Source organism: Macaca fascicularis, chromosome X (assembly GCF_037993035.2).
Source record: "Macaca fascicularis isolate 582-1 chromosome X, T2T-MFA8v1.1".
Taxonomy (NCBI): Eukaryota; Metazoa; Chordata; class Mammalia; order Primates; family Cercopithecidae; genus Macaca; species Macaca fascicularis.
In genome coordinates this window covers 114,714,202-114,736,456 of record NC_088395.1, presented here as the reverse complement: position 1 = coordinate 114,736,456, position 22,255 = coordinate 114,714,202, and the positions used below count along the sequence as shown (strand labels likewise).

General features: G+C 43.1%; 1 protein-coding gene across 8 annotated transcripts in view; it reads right to left on the bottom strand.

The window, feature by feature from the left end:
- ATG4A (autophagy related 4A cysteine peptidase) overlaps positions 1-22,255 on the bottom strand; it is a 74,874-nt gene that overhangs the window by 3,632 nt on the left and 48,987 nt on the right. For 3 of the 8 annotated variants that reach the window (XM_045384032.3, XM_005594324.4, XM_045384033.3), the window contains exons 3-10: positions 21,196-21,267; positions 19,007-19,105; positions 16,192-16,293; positions 15,940-16,012; positions 13,115-13,194; positions 12,331-12,518; positions 12,131-12,209; positions 1,047-1,192 (exon numbers count right to left, since the gene is read on the bottom strand). In XM_045384032.3, the coding sequence (XP_045239967.1) occupies positions 1,047-1,192; positions 12,131-12,209; positions 12,331-12,518; positions 13,115-13,194; positions 15,940-16,012; positions 16,192-16,293; positions 19,007-19,067 (729 nt within the window). In that variant the 5' untranslated portion in view covers positions 19,068-19,105; positions 21,196-21,267. The remainder of the gene's footprint in view (positions 1-1,046; positions 1,193-12,130; positions 12,210-12,330; positions 12,519-13,114; positions 13,195-15,939; positions 16,013-16,191; positions 16,294-19,006; positions 19,106-21,195; positions 21,268-22,255) is intronic. The other 5 variants (XR_012430253.1, XR_012430252.1, XR_012430251.1 and 2 more) reach the window with 2 other exon arrangements.

Here is a 22,255-nt window from a genome sequence, read left to right as displayed (position 1 = left end):
CCTCAAAGCCATCCCAGAGTAGTGAAAGAATGGTTCACAAGAGGAGGACTCGCAGCTCTTGGTCACTGGTATACTGACAATCGGATTAAACTGGAGGAGAGGATGCAGACAGGCCTCAGAACCACTGGCTACTTCACAGGCAGATGCCCCTTCAGTGTGTGTAGACACCAATCATACTTCTGGCGGAAAACCCTGCAGCTTCCTAGATTGTGTGCACCCAGGGCATCTTGCTCCCTTATCTCTCCCTAGTGATATCCCATCTTCCTCCCTGTGCCTGGGTAGCAATAATTTGAGGACAAGAAGGAAACGGGGGAAAGATGATGATAATTAACATTTACAGAATGCTTACAATGTGCCAGGCCCAGTGCTAAGTGCCTTACATGCACTGCACCTCATACAGTCCCATAAGGAAGGAACTATTGTTTTCCTCATGTTAGAGATGAGAAGACCGAGGCTCAGAAAGATTCACTCCTCCTAAGTGCGTAGTCAGTGATATGGTTTGGCTGTGTCCTCACCCAAATCTCATCTTGAATTGTAATAATCCCCATGTGTCAAGGGTGGGACCAGGTAGAGATAACTGAATCATGGGGGTGGTTTCCCCCATACCGTCCTTGTGGTAGTGAATAAGGCTCATGAGATCTGATGGTTTTATAAATGGGAGTTTCCCTGCATAAGCTCTCTTGCCTGCCACCATGTAAGACACCCCTTTGCTCTTCCTTCATCTTCCACCATGATTGGGAGGCCTCCCCAGCCATGTGGAACCGTGAGTCAACTAAACGTCTTTCCTTTATAAATTACCCAGGCTCAGGTATGTCTTTATTAGCAGTGGGAGAACAGACTAATACAGTTAGTAAGAGGCAGAGCCAAGATTCCAACTGGAGCAGTTTGGCTTCAGGGTCCATTCCTTCCCCACTATACTCTACTGCCTCTAATGCAGATAGTGAGCAAACATACTCTTGCCTCCCTACCTAGCAATCTGGATAACTCCCAGGGAACCAATCTGTACACATCGTATCCCCTGGCCCACTCAACCTACGAATACCCACCAGTGCAACTGAAGGATCCAGGTTCAGGATGTTCATTCGCTGTGGGGACTGCAAGCAATGGAAAGTCTGGTCATTAACCGTTCCATTCTCTTCAGTGTCGACAAAGGTCTGGGTTGTGTGAGGGTCCAAGAAGATGAGCTCATCACCTGTTTTGAAGGAGATATGCTTAACCTTCAAAGGACTACCGGTCCTGGCCCCACTGCTGTCGTTGGGAGAAGGCACTCTGGTTCTCTTAACCCCTCCCTTGGTGACAATGAGAATGGAATGACAGAAAGCCTGAAGCCAGGGTGAGCATGATTAAAGGAAGCCACTTGCGCCCAAATCTGATCATTCAATGAGAAGACGTGCCCTACCATTTACATCTCCTCAAAGTCCAAGTCCAAAATGGAAAGTGACAGGTTTGAGAAAATGTGGGAATGAGAGACCACAGATGGCATGGCAGGCTCTGTGAGCAGCAGTAACAAAGAGGTGGTAGGTGGGGTCACCAGGTCACGGGCCCAGGTACCATCAGGGAGCTTTCTGCCTCTTTTGACATTGGAAAGCATCTCAGGCTAGACCGCTGGTTCTTAGCCCCACGCTCAGAGAGCACCTCTGGTAAGGGAGGAGGTCCTGACCTTCAAAAGGAATGCTGACTTTTTATGGAATGGGAATGCTGACTCTTTATGGATGAGAAACCAGTGAGCTGACTTCGGGTCCTGATTAGCTAGCAAGCTAGTACTTATTAGCAAGTTAGTAAGTTTCTGTTAGAAAGCACTGCCTTCGTCACATTAACATCAGTACAGATACCGCTCACTTGGAAAATGCACTTTGAGATGACTGACCTTGACACAAGAGATATAGTCTATGCTTCATTAAATTGAAAAAGTCTAGGCCCAAAATGACATGGAAGGAGTTTAGGATAATAAAATTTCTGCTTTGACCTGATATTCAAAGGGCCGAGGGTCCCTCTACTGTTCATCAGCCACAGGCTGAGGAGGCAAAAGTGCCTACGAGGTACCCCAGCCTCGCTGTTGGGGCCTGAAGGCCATCTGGTTCTCTGTATGCTCGGCTACATCAGGCGAGCAAGGAGAGATCTACCTGCTGCCAAAGACTGGGGTAGGGAAGGATGCCCCAAAGACTCCCTCCGAAATGGTATCCAGGATTGTGTTGGGCACATCCACATGTTTCTGTTGGCAAAGAATATGTTTGTTTCTGAAGTCTCTTGAAAGGTTTAACATTTTTCTATCATAAGCCAAGGACAAACCACTTAATTCACTCTGTCTTAATTTTCTTGTTTTTAAACTAGGGTCATTGGGCCTGTTCTACTTACCTCATGGTATATTACAAGGACCAGAAGATTTCACCTCTGTGAAATGCTTAAAACACAACACAAATAGAAAGTGGCCAGAGAATTATTTTACTGCAAATCAACAGTATTTCCCTACAAATGTATGGTTAAGAGTATATAGAAATCAATCCCCCCATATGATTTGCTTTATGAAAGTCAAGGTAGATATTTTTCCCCTAGACCACAGGTAGGCAAGATCAGTGATATCGAAAAAGCCACAGATTACACTAAAGAGCAACCAAGATGGCTAGAAGGAAGCCTACCCAAGACCACAGAAAGGTCTGAGGGAAAGGAAGTTGTAGGCAAGCAAATAGAAAGCCAAAACAGGTTTAGAACTGAGTCATCTGCTGGGATGTTTGGAGTTAAGGTGTTGGGAATAATAACATCTTCTCTGACTCTGACTTGGACCTTTTCCCATGGGTGGTATGTCTGTGTGTGTGGATGTGCATGGAGTGGAGCTTTACGAGCCGCATCTTTTTTTTTTTTTTTTTTGAGACAGGGTCTCCCCTCTGTGTGCTGGTTAATACTGAGTATCAACTTGACTGGATTGAAGGATGCAAAGTATTGATCCCAGGTGTGTCTGCAAGGGTGTTGCCAAAGGAGATTAACATTTGAGTCAGTGGGTTGGGAAAGGCAGACCCGTCCTTAATCTGGGTGGGCACAATCTAACCAGATGCCAGGGTGGCAGGCAGAAAAATGTGAAAAAGAGAGACGGCCCTAGCCTCCTAGCCTACATCTTTCTCCCATGCTGGATGCTTCCTGCCCTCAAACATTGGACTCCAAGTTCTTCAGTTTTAGAACTCAGACTGGCTGTCCTTCCTCCTCAGCCTGCAGATGGTCTATTGTGGGACCTTGTGATCATGTGAGTTAATACTTAATAAACTCATATATGTATATATATACAGTATTATATAAATGGAATATATATATTATATAAATGGTGTGTATATATATATATATATTCCATTAGTTCTGTCCCTCTAGAGAATCCTGACTGATACAGATTTTGGTACCAGGAGTTGTTCTAGAGGAACAGAATATTAGGATGGAGTTCTTTCATTGGTTTTGGGGTTTCTGGAGTTGGCTACTTAATATGATTAGACCCAAAAATGCTAAGGACTCTACTTCTAATAGTATAGGGAATACTGATAGTCCTTGGTGTGGACTGTTCAGATAGTTATGCAAAATAATGCATTTGACACACCTGAATCATCGCTCATGAGAGGCAAGGAGTTCAGTGACTATACAAAATACAATTGACCATACGTGGAAAGCCAAGGAACATAATGAAGCTGGTTGGTTGCTCCTAAGTTCAGTGGACAAAGTGATGAAAGAAAATGAACTCAGGGATTCTAACTCCAGGCTTCAGAAGCAGATATTCAACCTAAAATCTGCTAAGATTGCCCTAAGTGAGAGTCTTATCTCCTGTAGAGAAAGAGCTGAAATTGTGGAAAAACAGACACAAGCTCTTATCATGCGAGTGGCTGGCCTGCAACAAAAGATGCATGCACAGCCTCGCCAGGTGTCTACTGTTAAAGTGAGGGCATTGATTGGAAAAGAATGGGACCCTGCAACTTGGAATGGGAATGTGTGGGTGGACCCTGATGAAGCTGGGGACACTGAGTTTGTAAACTCTGATGAACTTTTTTTGCCAGAAGAAACAGCTTCCCATCTCCAGTAGTGGCAACATCCCCTCCCTGACCCATGCTGTCATCAGCCTTTCCACCTTTGTCTGAGGAGATAAACCCTGCGCTGCCTGAAGCAACAGTGATGGCCTCCCCTGAGGCAGTTGCCAGGCAAGATAATGTGGATTCTCCTCAGGAGCCACCCCCAACACCTCTGTTTGCTTCCAGACTTTAGACTAAAGTCCTGGTGGGCTCCTGGAGGTGAGATTGAGAGTGTGACCCATGAGGAGGTGCACTATACTCAAAAAGAACTGCTTGAGTTTTCTAATTTATATAAACAGAAACCTGGAGAACAGGCATGGGCACGGATATTAAGGGTCTGGGATAATGGTGGAAGGAACACAGAGTTGGATCAGGCTATTTATTGATTTGGGCCCACTATGTTAGAAACTGCATTTAATGTTGCAGCTCGGGGAGTTAAAAAAGGTTCTAAATAGCTTATCTGCTTGGTTAGCTGAAATATGGATTAAAAGATGGTCCACTGTAAGCGAGATGAAAATGCCTGATCTCCCTTAGTTTTATGTAGAGGAAGGGATCCAAAGGCTTAGGGAGATTGGGATGGTGGAGTGGATTAGTCACTTCAGACCTATTCACCCCAGCTGGGAGAGTCCAGAAGATATACCCTTGACCAATGCCTTGCAAAATAGATTTGTGAGGGCAGCGCCTGCATCTTCGAAGAGTACTATAATTGCTCTTCTCTGTATGTCAGATCTAACAGTGGGAACTGCAGTCACTCAACTACAAAATTTAAATATAATGGGAATAATTGGATCCTGAGGTGGCAGGGGCCAAGTGGCAGCACTCAACCATCAAAGGCAAGGTGGGCGTAGCTACCGTAATTGACAGCAGAGTCAAAGCAATAGTCTGACTATTGCTTTCAGACTACTGCAATCAGAACAGTCTGACTCGTGTAGAGCTCTGGCATTGGCTAATTAATCATGGTGTTCCTAGAAGTGAAATTGATAGGAAGCCTACTGCATTCCTACTTAATTTATATAAGCAGAAAACTTCTAGGTCAAATGCACAAAAGACTAATTTGAATTACAAAAACAGAGACTCACAGCCCATCCATCAATTTCCAGACTTGAGCCAGTTTACAGACCCAGAACCCCCTGAATGAAGGGGAGGCCAGGTCCCCTTGAGGAAGGACCTCACTATATTACTGACAATTTATGCAGTGAATCGTTCTCCCATCCTTCCCCAAGGAGACCTCCAGCCTTTTAGCAGGGTAACTGTGCAATGGGAAAAGAGAAATGATCAGATATTTCGGGGCCTACTGGACACTGGCTCTGAGCTGACACTGATTCCAGGGAACCCAAAACATCATTGTGGTCCTCCAGTTAAAGTAGGGGCTTATGGAGGTCAGGTAATCAATGGTGTTTTAGCTCAGGTGTGACTTACAATGGGCCCAGTGGGTCCCCAGACTCATCCCATGGTCATTTCCCCAGTGCCAGAATGCATAATTGGCATAGACATACTTAGCAGCTGGCAGAACCCCTACATTGGCTCCCTGACTGGTAGGGTGAGGGCTATTACGGTGAGAAAGGTCAAATGGAAGCCATTAGAGCTTCCTCTACCTAGGAAAACAGTAAATCAAAAACAATATTGCATCCCTTGAGGGAGTGCAGAGATTAGTGCCACCATCAAGGACCTGAAAGACACAGAGGTGGTGATTCCCACCACATCCCAGTTCAACTCTGTCATTTGGCCTGTGCAGAAGACAGATGGATCTTGGAGAATGACAGTGGATTACTGTAAGCTTAACCAAGTGGTGACTCCAATTGCAGCTGCTGTACCAGATGTAGCTTCATTGCTCGAGCAAATTAACGCATCTCCTGGTACCTGGTATGCAGCCATTGACTTAGCAAATGCCTTTTTCTCCATTCCTGTCCATAAGGCCCACCAGAAGCAATTTGCCTTCAGCTGGCAAGGCCAGCAATATATCTTTACTGTCCTACCTCAGGGGCATATGAACTCTTTGTCTTTGTGTCATAATCTTATTTGGAGAGACCTTGATTGCTTTTCACTTCCACATTGGTCCATTACATTGATGACATTATGCTGACTGGATCCAGTGAGCAACAAGTAGCAAACACACTGGACTTATTGGTAAGACATTTGCCAATAATTTATTTCCCAGAAGTTGGGATAAATAAATCTGACTAAAATTCAGGGACCTTCTACCTCAGTAAAGTTTCTAGGGGTCCAGTGGTGTGGGGCCTGTCAAGATATTCTTTCTAAGGTGAAGGAAAAATTGCTGCAATTGGCCCCTCCTGCAACCAAGAAAGAGACACAATGCCTGCTGGGCCTATTTGGATTTTGGAGGCAACACATTTCTCATTTGGGTGTGTTACTCTGGCCCATTGAAGGGAAATCTTTCCAGTGGGCATAACTTTGAGCAGTGCACCTGATTGTGCACTTTGCATGGAAGGAGAAACGGCCACATGTGCGATTATATACTAATTCATGGGCTATAGTCAATGGTTTGACTGGATGGTCAGGGACTTGGAGGAAGCATGATTGGGAAATTGATGCCAAATTTGGGGAAGAGATATGTGGATGGACCTCTCTGAGTGGTCAAAAACTGTGAAGATATTTGTATGCCATGTGAGTACTCACCAATGAATGACCTCAGCAGAGGAGAATTTTAATAATCAAGTAGATAGGATGACCCATTCTGTGGACACCACTCAGCCCCTTTCCCCAGCTACCCGTGTCGTCACCCAATGGGCCCATGAACAAAGTGGCCATGGTGGCAGGGATGGAGGTTACACATGGGTTCAGCAACATGGACTTCCACTCACCAAGGTTGACCTGGCTACGGCCGCTGCTGAGTGCCCAATTTGCCAGCAGCAGAGACCAACATGGAGCCCTCAATATGGCACCATTCCTCGGGGTGATCAGCCAGCTATCTGGTGGCAGGTTGATTATATTGGGCTTCTTCCAGAATGGAAAGGGCAGAGATTTATTCTCACTGGAATAAACATTTAGTCTACATATGGATTTACCTATCCTGTACGCAATGCTTCTGCCAAGACTCCCATCCATGGACTCACAGAATGCCTTATCCACCATCATGGTATTCCACACAGCTCTGACCAAGGTACTCACTTTATGGCTAAGAAAGTGTGGCAGTGGGCTCATTCTCATGGAATTCACTGGTCTTACCATGTTCCCCATCAGCCTTATCCAACATCATGGTATTCCAAACAGACTCTGACCAAGGCACTCACTTTATGCCTAAGAAAGTGTGGCAGTGGGCTCATTCTCATGGAATTCACTGGTCTTACCATGCTTCCCATCAGCCTGAAGCAGCTGGATTGATAGAATGGTGGAATTTCATTTTGAAGTTACAATTACAATGCCAACTAGGTGACAATACTTTGTAGGGCTGGGGCAAAGTTTTCCAGAAGGCTGTGTAAGCTCTGAATTGGCATTCAATATATGGTACTCTTTCTCTCATAGCCGGGATTCACAGGTCCAGGAATCAAGGGGTGGAAGTGGAAGTGGCACCACTCACCATCGGCCCTAGTGATCCATTAGCAAAATTTTTTCTTCCTGTTCCCCTGACATTAAGTTCTGCTGGCCTAGAGGTCTTAGTCCCAGAGGAAGAAATGCTGCCACCAGGAGACACAACGATTCCATTAAATCAGAAGTTAAGATTGCCACGTGGATACTTTGGGCTCCTCTTACCTTTACATCAACAGGCTAATAAGGGAGTTACAGTGTTGGCTGGGGTGACTGACTCGGACTATCAAGATGAAATCAGTCTACTGTCCCACAATGGAGGTAAGAAAAAGTATGCATGGAATACAGGAGATCCATTTGGGTGTCTCTTAGTATTACCATGCCCTGTGATTAAGGTCAATGGGAAACTACAACAGCCCAATCCAGGCAGGACTACAAATGGCCCATACCCTTCAGGAATGAAGGTTTGGGTCACTCCACCAGGAAAAAAAACCATGACCTGCTGAAGTGTTTATTGAAGGCAAAGGGAATACAGAATGGGTAGTAAAAGAAGGTAGTCATCAATACTAGCTACAACCATGTGACCAGCTACAGAAACGAGGACTGCAATTGTCATGAATATTTCCTCCTTCTTTTGTTAAAAACATGTTTGCGCATATATACACTTGTACTCAGAATATATTCTCATTTTATATCCTTTCTCCTTTATCATGTGACATAAGATTTATTAACTTCACATCAGCATTTAAGTATTGTTAAGTTTACGTAATAGTATTTGGGTTGGGGATTGGTGCGTGTCCAGTTGTACGAAGGATAGTTGTATTATGTTAGACAAATTATGACCTTATTATTGTCTTTATTTGAAGATGATGTATGATCTCAGGAGATGTATATGTGTACCAGTTGACAAGGGGTGGACTTGTGATGGTTAATACTGAGTGTCCACTTGATTGGATTGAAGGAGACAAAGTACTGATCCTGGGTGTGTCTGTGAGGGTGTTGCCAAAGCAGATTAACATTTGAGTCAGTGGGCTGGGGAAGGCAGACCCACTCTTAATCAGGTGGGCACAATCTAACCAGCTGCCAGGGCGGCAGGCAGAAAAATGTGAAAAACAGAGATGGGCCTAGCCTCCCAGCCTACATCTTTCTCCACGCTGGATGTTTCCTGCCCTCAAACATCAGACTCCAAGTTCTTCAGTTTTGGAAGTCAGACTGGCTGTCCTTGCTCCTCAGCCTACAGACGGCCTATTGTGGGACTTTGTGATCATATGAGTTAATACTTAATAAACTCCCCTTTATATATATTTTTATATTTATATATATATGTGTGTGTGTGTGTGTGTGTCTGTGTGTGTATGTTACATACACAGACACACACACATATATATACACATATATATGTATATATATTCCATTAGTTCTGGCCCTCTAGAGAACCCTGACTAATACGATCTGTCACCCAGGCTGGAGTGCAGTGGCACTATCTTGGCTCACTGCAGCCTTGACCTCCTGGGCTCAAGCAATCTGCTTGGAAGTAATCCCCATCTCAGCCTCCCAAGTAGCTGAGTCTATAGGCGTACACCACCACATCCAGCTAATTTTTTGTATGTTTGGTATAGACGGCATTTCACCATGTTGCCCAAGCTGGTCTCGAACTCCTGAGCTCAGGCGATCCACCAGCCTTGGCCTCCCAAAGTGCTGGGATTACAAGTGTGGGCCACCGCACCCAGCCACAAGCTGCATCATTTCTGAGAGTGCTTATAAGAGATACAGTACACTTAGGTAATGGCCTCTAGCTCCATCCATGTTGCTGCAGAGGACATGATTTCATTACTTTTTATGGCTACATAGTATTCCATGGTGTATATAACACATTTTATTTATCTATTTTATATATTTATATATAAAATATATAATACTTTGTATATGCATATGTAATACATTATGTGTATTTTATTTATACATTTTATTTATTTTATATATTTTTATACATTTATTTTATATATTTTTATATATACATTTATTTATATATACAATGTATTTTATATATACATTCATACATTTTACATATTTATAAAATGTATATGTAATACTTTGTATATGCATATGTAATACATTTTATATATTTTAATATATATTTTTAATATATAAAATGTATATGTAAGTATATATATGTATAAATGTGTGTGTGTATATATATATGTGTGTGTAGAAAGAGAGATAATACACTTTGCAGAGTCTCTGGAATGGGACAACTATTTAGAAAATGGCAACTTGCATCTCTTCCCTCGCTTCAGACATTCTGCCAATCTGGACCACTCAACCTCAAACAGTAAGGGTGTGAGTCAGAAAAGGGGAGTCGGAGGGACTTAAAGCCCTCAAGTGAAGTTTGCACAAAGGACTCATAAAAGTTAACAGGCAAATGGGCACTATGTGAACCTCTGTCTTGGGGTATTAAAGAACTGAGGATTGCCCACATCTTTTTAATGAGTAGTCAAACTTCACAAAAGCTACTCTGACCCAGTGGCCTCAAGAAACAGGACGGCTACACCACCTTGGAGAAATTCTCTGGAGGTAACTTGGGATAGGGAGGCCAGGGCACCCAGGACTCACATACACTATTCACTGAGATTCCTCCAAAGTTATTTTCTAATCTGTTTCAAAGTTGTCCTCAAACACTGTTGTGGACTGAATGTTTATGTCTCCCTAAAATTCATATGTTGAAATCCTAACCCCCAATATGATGGTACTAGGAAGTGGGGCCTTTGGGAGGTGATTTATTCATGAGGGTGGAGCCCCTATGAATGGATTAGTGCCTTCATAAAAGAGACTCCAGAAAGCTCCTTTGCCTCTTCTGCCATGTGAGGACACAGCAAGATAACAGCCATCTATTAACCAGGAAGTGGGCTCTCACCAGACACCGAATCTGCCAGTGCCTGGATATTGGACCTCTAGAACAGTGAGACATTTGAGGTCCTTGGTAAGGTAACAGTGCCTCTAGAACAGTGAGACATAAATTTCTGTTGTTTATAAAGCCACCTCGTCTATACTATTCTGTTATAGCCGCCTGAAGGGACTAAGTCAAGCATGAACAACTGGAAATCTATTTTTTGCAACATTTTCTTTGAACCCAAGTGCTTAGGAACAGAGGGCATCTGATTTTGCAGAACTCCAAATACTAGGTTTTATACTTAGAAAAATAAAAGCCTTTACAGGCTCTACATTTTCCATTTAGCTGTAATTCTTAGGCTCAACCAATAGATAGCAGCATTAGAGAAAACAGAGGCAGCTGTGCAATCCCTGCGCCCCGCCCCCTGCCCCCCGCCCCCCGCCAACCTAAAGAGAGGAAGAAGGGGTTGGCAAAGGAAAGAGGTGTTGGGGTCAAGCAAGGTGCAGCCACCTTTCACTGACTGTCCTATATGCCTGGCTGAACACTTTACTGTAAGGTGACAATAGGGTGAGTCAGGCATTAACCCTATTTTACATAAGAGGAACCTGAGACTGAATACTGGTATCTTTTTCCTGAAGTCACACAGTAGCAAATGGGGGATTGGCATGCAAAGCCAGGTGTGTCTGTTCCCATCCCACCTCACCTCCCTGAATGTCCAAGAGGAGATGTGTTGGGGAGGATGACTAAGGCCATCTCTGCCCTGTCCTTTGCACATGCCCTCATGCCATTCCCTTGTAACTCCTGTAACTCTCCTTTCTTTGTCAACCAATCTGAGCTCATAACTTTCTTGAGGCCAAGTCTCAGACCATCCCACCCCTGCAACAGGTGTCCTGTACCAAATTTTCCTGGCCACATCACTCTCTAACACATGCTCTTCAACACTAACCAGGTATTTAGGCCCTGGTATGCAAAGTATGGTCTGTGGACCAGCAGCATCGGCACCACCTAGTTAGAAATGCAGACTCTCAGGCCCCACCCAAGACCTACTGAACCTGCACTCCAATAGGCTCTCAAGGTGATTCACGTGCATGCTAAAGCTTCAGAAGCACTAGGCTAGCTTACCTTGTGTACCAAGGACCTCAAATGTCTCTGGTCATAGCTAGTGAGTCAAGAGACTGGGTTTCCAGAGGTGCCTTCCTATGCAGGCAATGTTGGGCTGCTTGCTCGGGTCCACATTAAGAGGTTAGTGGTTTTAAGGCTTAGTCCCCATTCTCAGGAAAAGGATACTTCTGTCTTTGCCTCCTCTAATTCCCACCCTGTCACAGCTCTGAACAATGAGCCAGCAGGCCCTAATAAGAGAGATATTGGCAAAGTCAAGGGATTGAAATTCCACCACCCTGGGCCCCACAGGCAGGAGAGAGATGTGCTGGAGCAATGCTGTGACCTTGGGGCTATCCAGTGGGAAAGCAATGGAACCATCTTATCAAGAAGCAAGGAAGTAAAGGCATTGAAATTGGACCTGCTTTCTGTCAGGCACACAGAAACATAACTCTCCATTAGTTAGGCTGGAGCCAGAAGGAGTTGACCAGAGGCCGTGGCATCCCTGGGCTAGATGGGAACCCACTAACTGGAATTGCCTGGTCTCCCATGCAAACCTTGTCCCCACGCCCTCCCACAGCCCACGATGACTTACTTGTGATTCCTCCTTTCTTACCTAAGAATCCTATGAAATAATACGCGTTATTTGGTTTTCCTCCTAATGCCCCTAAAGACTGTGGCATCTTAAAACACTCCTGGAGAGAAAGAGAATGCAAGATTCTCAACTCACTTGTGGACTGCTGCTCACGGATCTCTGTGCTGAGATGGCGGTGTGATGGGCAGGCAGCAATGGGCTCGGGGAAAGAAGTGACTTACTTTGAATGCATCAACATAGACAGGATTGATTTGGTTTATGCCCAGGCGAAGGGGCACAATGAGCAGCAGGGGCTTCCAGGCTGGGCAGTGGGCAGAGGTGCCCTTACTCTGGTTTGAAGCAGTCAAATAATCGAGAGGCCTGTCACCAGCTGTGTCAGCACTCAAGGGAAGGACACGGCACATTTTTTCTAGAAATGGAAGAACAGAAAGTTGGATAAGTAAGGAGTCTTCAGCCCTAGAAGATACTCCAATATCAAAACTAAGGGGAACCTCACATGCCCCCCACCCTGCCTAGAAGGCCCTCTCCTCTGCCACCAGGGTTCAGCTGACTCCCCACCCGCACGAAGCCCAGGCCATTCCTCTAGCGCTCATGCTTTTCATTCCGGCCGCAGGGTACTTGTTTAGCTCCTAATAGGGATTCTGGGCTCATTGTAAGAATCTCATTTCTCAAGTCTGCCAGGGCTTTTGAGACAGGGACTGTATCTTTAGGTTGCTCTGACTCCTCAGTGCAGGAATCACAGGCCTGGACAAGGGTGAGCCTCCATGAAAGATCTGTTGGTGGTTGAATAAATTATATGCACTTTGTGTTTTCTGCAGGGAAGGAGTGTGGTACTGTTCTCCCTCTCAGAAAACTGAAAAGAAAGAATCAGAGCCCTGTGCTCCCCTAAGCTCCCCTGCCCTGGTGGGGAAGACCAGAGAGACTCTCTTGAGTCCCAGAATTCTGAATGGTGAGGAAGGAACTCATCACCCATCAGCTGGGAAGTTAAACAGACTGGTAACTCACTGATATCTTCAATGACCACTGTGTTATCCATTGAAACATAAACAGCCAAGGAATTCCATTCATCAAATAAAGCAAGTTTTCTGCAAAGCAATGTATAAAGAAGTCACAATTTGAGAAGATGGAAATATCAGCAGAAAACAGTACAATTTATGCCCAGTGTTCCTAAAGTCACCAACACTGAGCCACAGAAAAGCTGGTGTTCAGGTTAGCTCGGCTTCTTTGCCAGAGCTCTGGGACACTCCACATCTAGAGACCTTGAGAATGTCCCTGAGTCACTGTATCTGAACCTCAAAAAGAAGTTTCTGCTTTACAAGCTGGAGAAGTCTACTTCACAAAATGATGGGACACCTACTGGGGAAAAAAGAAAAGTTACCCGTGCATCTGCTCTCAAAGTCCCAAGAGACTTTGTTTTCTTAAATAAAAGACGTTCTGACTTACTGAATTTTCATTTTTCAAAAGGGAAACTGTAAAAAAAAATTTTTTTTAAAGGAAGCTGTCCATAAAAAATAGACATTTGTTTGGGATCACAGATAATATGGAGAATATGTTCCAGGTAAACCCAGAGAGAGAGAGAGAGACAGTGGGTAGAGGGGACAGAGAGAGAGAGAGACAGTGGGTAGAGGGGACAGAGAGAGAGAGAGACAGTGGGTAGAGGGGACAGAGAGAGAGAGATCACTTCTACCACTCCCCAGCTGCCCTGAGAATACCTCTCAAGTGACATAGGCCGCAGATTGACTTGGGTGCCGAGCTTTACTGGCCAGCAGCTGAAGAGAGCCACCATGCTGAACTGCAGGACTTTATGGTATATTAGAAAGAAAACCCCTTTAAAAGAGAGATGATCTGAGGTCTCTGTAAAGTACCCCACCTATTTCTCCCTTTCCTTCTTCTTCCCTTGCCAGTTAAATGAGGCCATGTTTAACCTGGCTATTTCTGGGATGTGTGGGTAAAGACCAGTCTCATTGGACCAAAGAAAACACAGTCTGTCTACCAGGTAGCTCCCAGGAAGTTAACTACCATCACCCTTGTATTTCATTCATTTTAATGTATTATCTTTCTCCAGAAGAATAACAATAATATAATAATAATATGCTGTTGTTAATGCTAATGATCATGATGAATTGGAACCCATTTACATTCTTTAAAAAATCTACACCAAGCATGGTGGTTCACGCCTGTAATCCCAGCACTTTGGGAGGTCGAGACGGGTGGATCACGAGGTCAGAAGTTCAAGATCAGCCTGGTTAACATGGTGAAACCCCATCTCTACTAAAAATACAAAAATTCGCTGGGCATGGTAGCAGGCACCTATAATCCCAGCTACTCGGGAGGCTGAGGCAGGAGAATGCTTGACCCTGGGAGGTGGAGGTTGCAGTGAGCCGAGATTGTGCCACTGCACTCCAGCCTGGGCGACAGAGTGAGACTCTGTCTGGAAAAAAAAAAATAAATAAAATCTAGGTTTCCACTTTGTTGTTGGTAACCTTAAAATTTAGAAGAAAGAAGCAAATTCTGAAGGATGTTGTTTTAACACCAACCATTTCAAGCTGGGTTTTGGGCTCCGCACAGCCATTCTAATCTCTTATACTTTCCACACCACGTTCATACAGTGATTCCTGAAACACTGCCAGATTTTCACTCAGCAGAGTCAGCGATGCCCAAAAGGCACTCTGACTATGGCAAGAAAGCAGCCTCAGAGAGGTTACATTGTTAGGAAGGAGTAAAGTCAATACAGATTTTCCTTGGGTCCCCAAAAAATCCAGGCCACTCCCCTCACAGACACATTCCCAAAGCATTCTAGTTCACTGAAGACTGGTTAGTAATAGAAACAGGGTCCCATCTGTACTTTGCATGGAATAGGTCCCCCTATAGTGCCCAGGAGCTTAATGTTCTACACCAAAGGAGGCCAGAAGGTTTCAATCTTCTGATCCCTAAATCTGGCCCCAGATTCTGGCTGCCATTTTCATTTATTCATCGAGCATTTATTGCGTACTTACACGTGCCAGGCAGTTCTATGTGCTAGTGTTACAGAGTGAACAAGATAAATACAATCTCTGCCCTCATGGAGTTTCCATCAGTGATAGGTTGTTAGGAAGGAGAGTGACAACAGGTAAAGTGGTCTGCAGGTGTAAAAGTACTAACATCACTCACCCCATTTGCTTTCAAAAAGTTGGTCCTGACCTCTCCACCTTGCCTCTTGCTGTGGAAGGTGAATTCTGGTATTTAACAAGACAACTGGAATACCATGGTGGGACACCTTGAGTCTGCTATGAGATGACAAACTGATTCCAAGACTTCCCTGGGGTTTGTCTCCCCCAATAGCTGGTGAGTTCCTTGAGGCAAGGACTATGTCAAGTTTATTTCTGCACACCCAGAACTTAGCACAGTAAAGGTACAAAGAAAAAGCTGAATGAACAGGGTTTTAAAATATTATGTAGTGCATGTAGGAGCCCTGTGGGGGTCCATTTCTTGCTTAGGCTGGCTTAGCCTCTACCACTTAGTATGAAACTTTTGGCTTCAAAGGGACCCTCAGGCCAATGGCTCCCAGGCACATGAGCATCAATCTGCAGCATGAGACACTGAATGAGTCCTAGGATACAGCCACATATACTGCTACCAGTGAATATAACTCTGATATACCAAGACAGATATCCATGCTTACACATTTAAAAGAGCCATCTGAGCAAAATGGCACAGATATTTGATGGTTTAGTGGGAAGAATAGCTTAGAGGGATTGCAAGAATACCTAGGTTGATGGGAGGTTTAGTTGTCTAGGGAGGGAAGCATAGGAGACAGCAGAATAAGGCAGGCGCCAGACTCTTTTACTTACTTTAACACCTGTGCAACTGTATTTGGTCCAAACCATTCTCCAATTGATTTCCCTTCTCCTACACCCATTTGTGCTGTTTTTATGTGGAAAAAATTAACATGTTAGCAAACGATCTTCCAGTAAGCCACAAACTCCTAATTTTTTGCATAAATAATTAAGCAGATGGACAACTTAATGGAGCCACATATAAGGCAAAGGAAGAGAAGGAACAGGAATAGGCACTGCCTTTAAACTATTGATTTATGACCTTACCCATTTGATGGATAGAGTAGCAACAATCTTTTCTATCTAAGAAGCACTGTAGGATGCGTTGGTATTCTTTGGGTTGTTCTTTTTGTTTCTCCCAGCTCCAGTCTTTTTAAGAAAAAAAAAATGTGTTAGAAACATTTTTATAACTGTTTATTACTTCTCTGCACTTTTATTGTAACTACAAAGTTAGAAGGAAAACAAAGGCACCACATCTAGAAGGCAGGAATGATCAAGTTAGAACCTTCCTAAGTATCTTTCATTTTAATAACAAAGACATCTGGAAAGTGATTGCTTTCAAAGACTCAGTGGGTATACAGTAAAAGCAAAACAAGAAGTTGACCAAGGAATTGACTTAGCCCAAGAGCTGGATCAATATTATATAAAAACAACGTCACAAAGGCCTTTCTGGCCAGTTACTCAGTGAACAGGAGGTCACCACAAAGACCGGCAGTACATCGATATATAAGCCAGATGCCATAGCGTCTCATCTCCACATAGACGGCAATGGCTTTTGCTCTTATATTTTGGCAGCATTGACAAAAGGATCTCACGGGTAAGAAGTGCTCTTTTGATACACAACAGTTCACAGGGGAATATACACAGCTCACAACTAAGGAAGCTTAAAAAAATTGCATGCTGTCGTTTTTACACCACCTTTTAAAAAGTCCATGCTGAGCTTTGGGAAAACAAATAACTGTGCTATCAGGTGTTCAAGGTTTCCCTAAGACCAAAGCCAAAATAACTACATCTGTATGGATACCGTCTGTGCCTTCAGCACAGCCCCCTAAATCCTACAGAGGCCATTTGTAACTTACTGAGGACAACTGCAAAAACTCTCTGTAATCACTGCAATCCTCTCAGCTCTAGAAACACTGGCTAATGGGACAGATTTTTGAGGCTTAGTTTGCTTCCAAGACAAATTTCTCTCCTGAGGTTTTAGAGAGAGTTTGAAATAAAGACTGAACTACACTTGAAGCCAAAGGCCATTATCTCAAGACTCTTCAGTTATTTTTTGCTTCTAGTGTTGCTAAAACCAGAGTTTTTAACTTTGGATCCAGCACAGCCCTCAGAATTTGGAACCACATCCAACTTCTTTTCATTAGCTACCAAATTGTCCAAGTCTGAGGAAATCCTAATTAGCTGGCTGCTAAATGCCACTAAATATTTGCTGACGACAATGGTAAGTGAATACTCTACCTTAATTTTAAAATAGCTGAATAGCAAACAATCCAAAAGACATCTTTACAAAATTACTCTTTTAACTCATTTTAGCTACAAGATCTATTTCCAACTTCTTCCTGCTACTTGCTTTTGTATTAAAACAATTGAGACTGCTGACTGTGGAGGTTTTTTTTTTTCCAGTTTGCTCCCTACTTCCAGAACTCGCTTCCAAAATAATCATTTTGAAGTGTGTTATAAATGAAAAAAAAAATTAAATAGTGAGAATGGATCTATACCAAGAAGCATGTATAAACAAGGGAAATCACTGGACAAGGAGTTGGAATATCTTTATTTTATCCCCAAATCTTCGATTTCTTGCTGTTTTACCCTGGGTAAATCACATCACTTCCCTGAGCCTTGGTTTCCTCATCTGTAAAATGGAAATTATTATACTACCCAGGGCAAGCAGGATATCCCAAACCCTGAAGAGAAGGCAATAAGCCCTGAAACCTCCGTGGGCCCTTCTCCAATCCTCTCTGAAAGCTGTAGCAAAATCTGTGAGTTTGCACAGTGGGAAAAGGAAAATGATGTTTCTATACTTCTGAACCTCAATTAGCAACAGCCAATGAGTTCAGCAGCCCAATTTCATCCAAAGTGTCCTTTCACTGTCTCATCCCCAAGTCTAACTGGACCTTCACCTAAGTGCCTGAACTGGCATGCAGCCAACCCCATCCTTCAGATGCCCATAGGGAAGCATGTACATGTTTCAAGAAAGCAAGACTCAAGAGTTCCAACAACCAGCTGGGCGCAGTGGCTCATGCCTATAATCCTAGCACTTTGGGAGGCCGAGGTGGGTGGATCATCTGAGGTCAGGAGTTCGAGATCAGCCTGGCCAACATGGCAAAACCCCATCTCTACTAAAAATACAAAAATCAGCCAGGCGTCCAGGCGTGGTGGTAGGCACCTATAATCCCAGCTACTCAGGAGGCTGAGGCGGAGAATCGCTTGAACCCGGGGGTCACAGGTTGCAGTGAGCCAAGATCACACCACTACACTCCAGCCTGGGAGACAAAGCAAAACTCTGACTCAAAAAAAAAAAAAAAAAAAAAAAAAAGAGTTCCAACAACCATTATCAGAAGGCTCTTAATTGAATGTTCTCCCAAGGAAGCAAATTTAAAGATTCCTTCATCATCAGCTGGACATCCTTAGTGAACCAAAACCAAAATAGTACCAGCTCCCTCTATATACTTCCTTTAGGTCACTTACATCCTTCACCAGGCAGATATCTTAAATGAGGTCAAGAAACAGACTTACCACCACACCCTTTTTCCTGCTGCCTTTGTTATCTTGCATTTCTAAGGACTTACTCAAACAATAGCAAAGATGGAAAGGATAAATGACACACCTCCCTCAATGTTCAGTTCTGTCCCAGGAAAATAACTCCCTGGCTTGGTGACTCACAGGAAACACTAGCTGTTTCCTTCTTATGAGGGGCTTTGTTGACTTGTCAGCCCCACCACTTGAGCTTGCAGAGAGCACTTTAAGACCTACAAGTTTATTACTGAATGTTCCCAAGGCTCAGCATCAAGCTAAATCAATAGCAGCAAGTGACACTGCAGAGGTCTCTGAGAAAGTTTATAAAACAAATTTAACTCACCCCTTCCCAAGTGTCTACAGATAAGGGCTTGAGCCAGCATCATCTGTCCACAGCGTAGCATACATCCCCAACCAGCATCTGATGAAGGGCCCGTTCCCCCTGTTGGCAAAATGGAAGGGAATGAATATGGGTTCCTCAAATTGCCCTTTCCTGAAACATCAGCATATTTAGGACTCACACAAGACAGGCAAATAAATATACTCTGAAAAGCGAGGTAACAGATATACCCACAGATCAAACAAGATTTGGGTATACAGTTGGAACTTGCAAACATAGTACTGAGTCAACCAAAACAAGTTCTACAGCCAAACATAAAACAAGCAAATGAACTAAATGTGTCCCTTATGTTTTCTGCTTGAAGACTTCTAGGTATACATGCAATTTTGGTAGGTGACTGCCATGTATGAATACCAACCCTTAGTCCATTCCATGTCATCATCTGCCAGACCCAAACCTTGCCTTGCATAGCTCACTTGCATGGCCCTGAAATTCTCAGGGAAGCCAGTCTTACTTAGGCAAAGAACAAATACTACCAAAGGCAATCATCAAAATGGTCAAAGAGATTTGGAAGGCTCATGACTATTCTGAATATATATTATGAAGATCTGAACAGCAAGAAGGACATTGTAAAATAGGGGAAAGATCCCTAGATGAGGCATCAGAAGACCAGTCTCTAGTTATCTAATCTAAATCTCATCTACAGGCTGAGCATAATAGTACATACTCTGCCTACTATCAGTGGGTATTGTAAGAACTGAGAGAATATCTGTGAAAGTGTTCTAGAACCCACAGAGGATGACACAAATACTTGATGTTTTGAGTATGATCATAATTTAAACCCATATTAATGAATTAGAAATGTATCTTTAAAAGGTATAAAATTAGTTAATAAATGAAATAAGACAACAGGTTCTATTTTAAGAACACCTTATGCAAAGAAAATCACACATATGAGGCCAGGGTGAGCTCAATATTCTTTTCCAAGGGGCCAATGAAATCAGATAACTTGAATGGCAGACAGGGTATGTTGTTTTCATTGTTTTCTTTTCCCAGTGTGGAAATGGAAAAATATGCTATAAGCATGATCTCAGAAGACTAACTTCAAAGGGGGTCATCAATCTTGTAAGACAAGTGGGTCAAGGTGGTCACCCCTTTCTTTTAGTTGTGGGGACTGAAGGAAAGTTACAACAACAAGATGGGAAGGAGGGAGTCAATTTATGACCTGGAAGGGGTGCCTTTTGATTGTTGCTAATGCGGGGATTATTGGCCAGATTAGTAGGGAAAAGATGCAATGAGGCCCACATAAAGAAGAGATCATCTATTGCCAAAATATTGGCAGAGTAAAATTAGAAATATTTTCCAGCCTTACAAAGAGCTCCACAGCCAGAGAAAGTTAACAGTTCAGAACCACTGGTTACTAAACATTGTTCTTTTGTTTGTTACTGACTGGTGTATTTCTGGGGAGAGAAAAAAAAAAAAAGGAAAAGTCTGTGTGACCTTCATTTTTGGCACTGAACAGAAAGATTGATTTCATTCTAGTGTCTTCTTAGAAGAGTAAATTTCACTATTTGTAGGCCCTTTTCCTACAGGGCCATGATACTAGGAAGTAGCCACCCTACTTACAAATGTGTTGTATATCCTTTATGAAAACAGCACATTCACTTCACCTATTGAATTGTCCTTTTTTCTAGTTGACAGCTGGTAACAGCCTAGAATTAGTTCCAAGGAAACTACTGTAATTTGTCTCTCAATGGCAAGGTGCTTTCATGTCATAAGGGGGAAAAAACCCAAATAAATTATTTTCTTTCTTTCAAGACACAATTTTCATTAATAATCAAGTAGTTCCACAATGCAGTGGATTGTAATTTAATATATATTATACAAATTAAAGGCTTACGTGATTTTTCCCCTTAATCTCAAAAGTATAACAAGTAATATCATCTGGTGCCTGAACACTTGGAGGTGGGGTCAAAAGTATACAGTCATAACCCCTCAATGCCATAGAGCCATATGTGAAAGGATACTTTAGCAATGAAACTTTTGGATGAAGTGTAAGATTTACCTAGTCCCCTAAATCAAATTCTTTGCTATAGTGAGCAATTAATTCTGAGGTTTCTATGAAGTCACTGATAACCTCAGGCAAGCTATCCACAAGGAACAAAGCAGAGTAAAACAAATGATATACCTACCAATTGGTGAAAATTTCCTTCTGTATGTAAACCATAGACGAGCACTTATATCAGACAACAGCTTAGATTTTTCTGTAATTAAATGTAAAATTAAAATTAAATCACCATATCTAAAAATACCCACCTTTACTTCTGAGCCAGCTGCCAACTTAATTTCAAATAACCAGTCAATTCCATTATTATGGGGCTAGGTAAATTCACAGGAAACCCATTCTCATTTTAGCCAAATAATTTCAGTATTTCTCCCAACCTATGGTTTGACCAGAGCTACTTGACTGGTGTAATGACATTGGGTAGCTCCTGTCATCTTTTCACTGAATTCCACAGTCCTGACAGTTACAAACACTGGGATCATTGCCAAAAGACAAGGAATAAGAAAATTAAGGATCTTAGAGAACCCACTAACAAGACTATCAGCCCCAGCCTGAATGATGGTTGGCTGGATCTTGTATCAGCACCCATCATCCCTTATCTAAAACTAGAGGTTTGGCTGGGCCCAGCAACTCACACCTCTAATCCCAGTGCTTTGGGAGGCTGAGACAGGGAGATTGCTTGAGGCCAGGAATTCAAGACCAGCCTGGACAACATAGTGAGACCCCATCTCTACAAAAAAAATGAGGTATGAGGATCACTTGAATCCAGGAGTTCGAGGCTGCAGTGAGCTATGATCACCACTGTACTCTACCTGAGTAACAGAGAGACCTTGTCTTAAGCAAAACAAAATAAAACAAAACAAAAACTATTGGTTGGCTTGTTTGTGTGTGTGCATGTGTGTCTGTGCATGCACACATGCATCTTTAAATAAAAAGGAAATGCCCTACTAAGCAAATTAGGTGTGTAAGAAATGTATCTATAGCACCTAGTGCAACCGGCACTTATAATCTAAATGCATATATAATATCACAAATGTTTTTGTGTCTTTTTTCAAAGCATGCTTTCTCGTATTTTATGACATAAATTTACTTTGATGGGCCACAATATGGCTTCCACATTTTTATCTGTACTTAGATGTGACTATCTTTCTTAGTCACCTCTCTCCCTCTTCTCAACAACATGTCTG